The sequence below is a fragment of the Orycteropus afer genome, unplaced genomic scaffold (genome assembly GCF_000298275.1).
Source record: "Orycteropus afer afer isolate SDZICR_OR568_19922 unplaced genomic scaffold, OryAfe1.0 scaffold00871, whole genome shotgun sequence".
Lineage (NCBI taxonomy): Eukaryota > Metazoa > Chordata > Mammalia > Tubulidentata > Orycteropodidae > Orycteropus > Orycteropus afer.
Genome location: NW_006922458.1, coordinates 477,774 through 479,054, shown reverse-complemented (window position 1 = coordinate 479,054; position 1,281 = coordinate 477,774). Strand labels below are relative to the sequence as shown.

Genomic DNA, 1,281 nt, shown 5'->3' with positions numbered 1-1,281 from the left:
GCTGGCGAGAGCCTGGCCCAGTGGCTGGTGGCAGAGCACCACAGGCCCAGCTCCTGTGGCCACCTGGCCCGTCCTGATGGTGAGAGCCTCTCAGTGCACAGATCTGAGGGCGGGGGTCATCTGTGCCCCGTCGACGGTGGAGGCAGTGCCTCCCATACGTGGCACAGGGCGCCTGTGGCCAGCAGGCCTTCCTGCTTCACGCGCGAGCGTTGAGCTGTGGAGCTGGCGCTGGTTTCCGGTGCAGGTGGCAAGTCTGTGACAGTGTCTGTGTCGTTTGTCTCGCCAGGGAGCCTCTCCTTGTCGGAAGTCGCCAGCAAGCTGGACCCAGAGACACTGCAGAGACTGAAGCAGGAGTCGGGGGGGCTGCAGACGCTGCTCCGGAACCACCACCAGGTGTTCGCAGGTGAGGGCTGTTCCCAGGTGTGACGCCCTGCTCCTGACGCACGGAGGGTCCTTACACCCCCGTCCGGCATCGCCGTCCCACTTTCCTGTTTGAACGAACCAGTTGTCTTACGCTCGTTAGAGTTATGGAGGCCATGGTGACAGCACGGGAGCCGGCTGCCCCCACTCCTGCCCCGCTGCTGACAGCCCCAGCAAGGTCTCCCCCCCGATCCCCGTCACCTGCGCGATGCCCTGGGCTAGGCTACTGACAGCCCCGGCAAGGCCTCCCCCCCGAGCCCCGTCACCTGCGTGATGCCCTGGGCTAGGCTGCCGTCGGCTCTGCGGACACCCTGCGTCAGGGTCTGCCCCTCTGAGCCCCGTCCTCTGTACAGTGTCCTACATTCCCTGTGCGGTGCCCCGCGTGTGAGCATGCAGTGTACATGCGTGGTGCTCGTGTTTGCATGTGTGTCTGCCACTCACAGCGCACACGTGTCCGCATGCGTGACTGTGCTGTGTACATGTGTGGTGTGCACACTGCCTTTGGAGCCGTGGTCATTCTTTGTACGGCTGAACTTGGATCTCCTGTAACTCAATTCCATCTGGGTGTGTGCAACTGTGAGTGAGGAGGTGGAGGAGGGTGCTGGCCCCCACCCCAGGGGAGGGCGCCGGGTGACAGGGCTTTCTGGGCTCAACGTCCAGCCGTTCGCGGTGGCCTGGAGCCAGCGCCTCGTTCACGGTGTCAGCCAGCACCCTTCCTGAGCCGCACGCACTGCCCATCATCCGCTTCTCAGCTTTTTATTTGATTTTGTGGAACGATCCTTTCTCTGCTATAACGTGAGAGTGTGTGGTGGCTTTCCTGGCAGGTCACGTGAGGACACGTCGATTCCTAGAGGCCTTTCT

General features: G+C 63.0%; 1 protein-coding gene across 1 annotated transcript in view; it reads left to right on the top strand.

Annotated features, from left to right (window-relative positions):
- TRMT44 (tRNA methyltransferase 44 homolog) overlaps nt 1-1,281 on the top strand; it is a 41,160-nt gene that overhangs the window by 31,200 nt on the left and 8,679 nt on the right. The window contains exon 7 of the mRNA XM_007958199.1: nt 287-403. Within this exon, the coding sequence (XP_007956390.1) occupies nt 287-403 (117 nt within the window). The remainder of the gene's footprint in view (nt 1-286; nt 404-1,281) is intronic.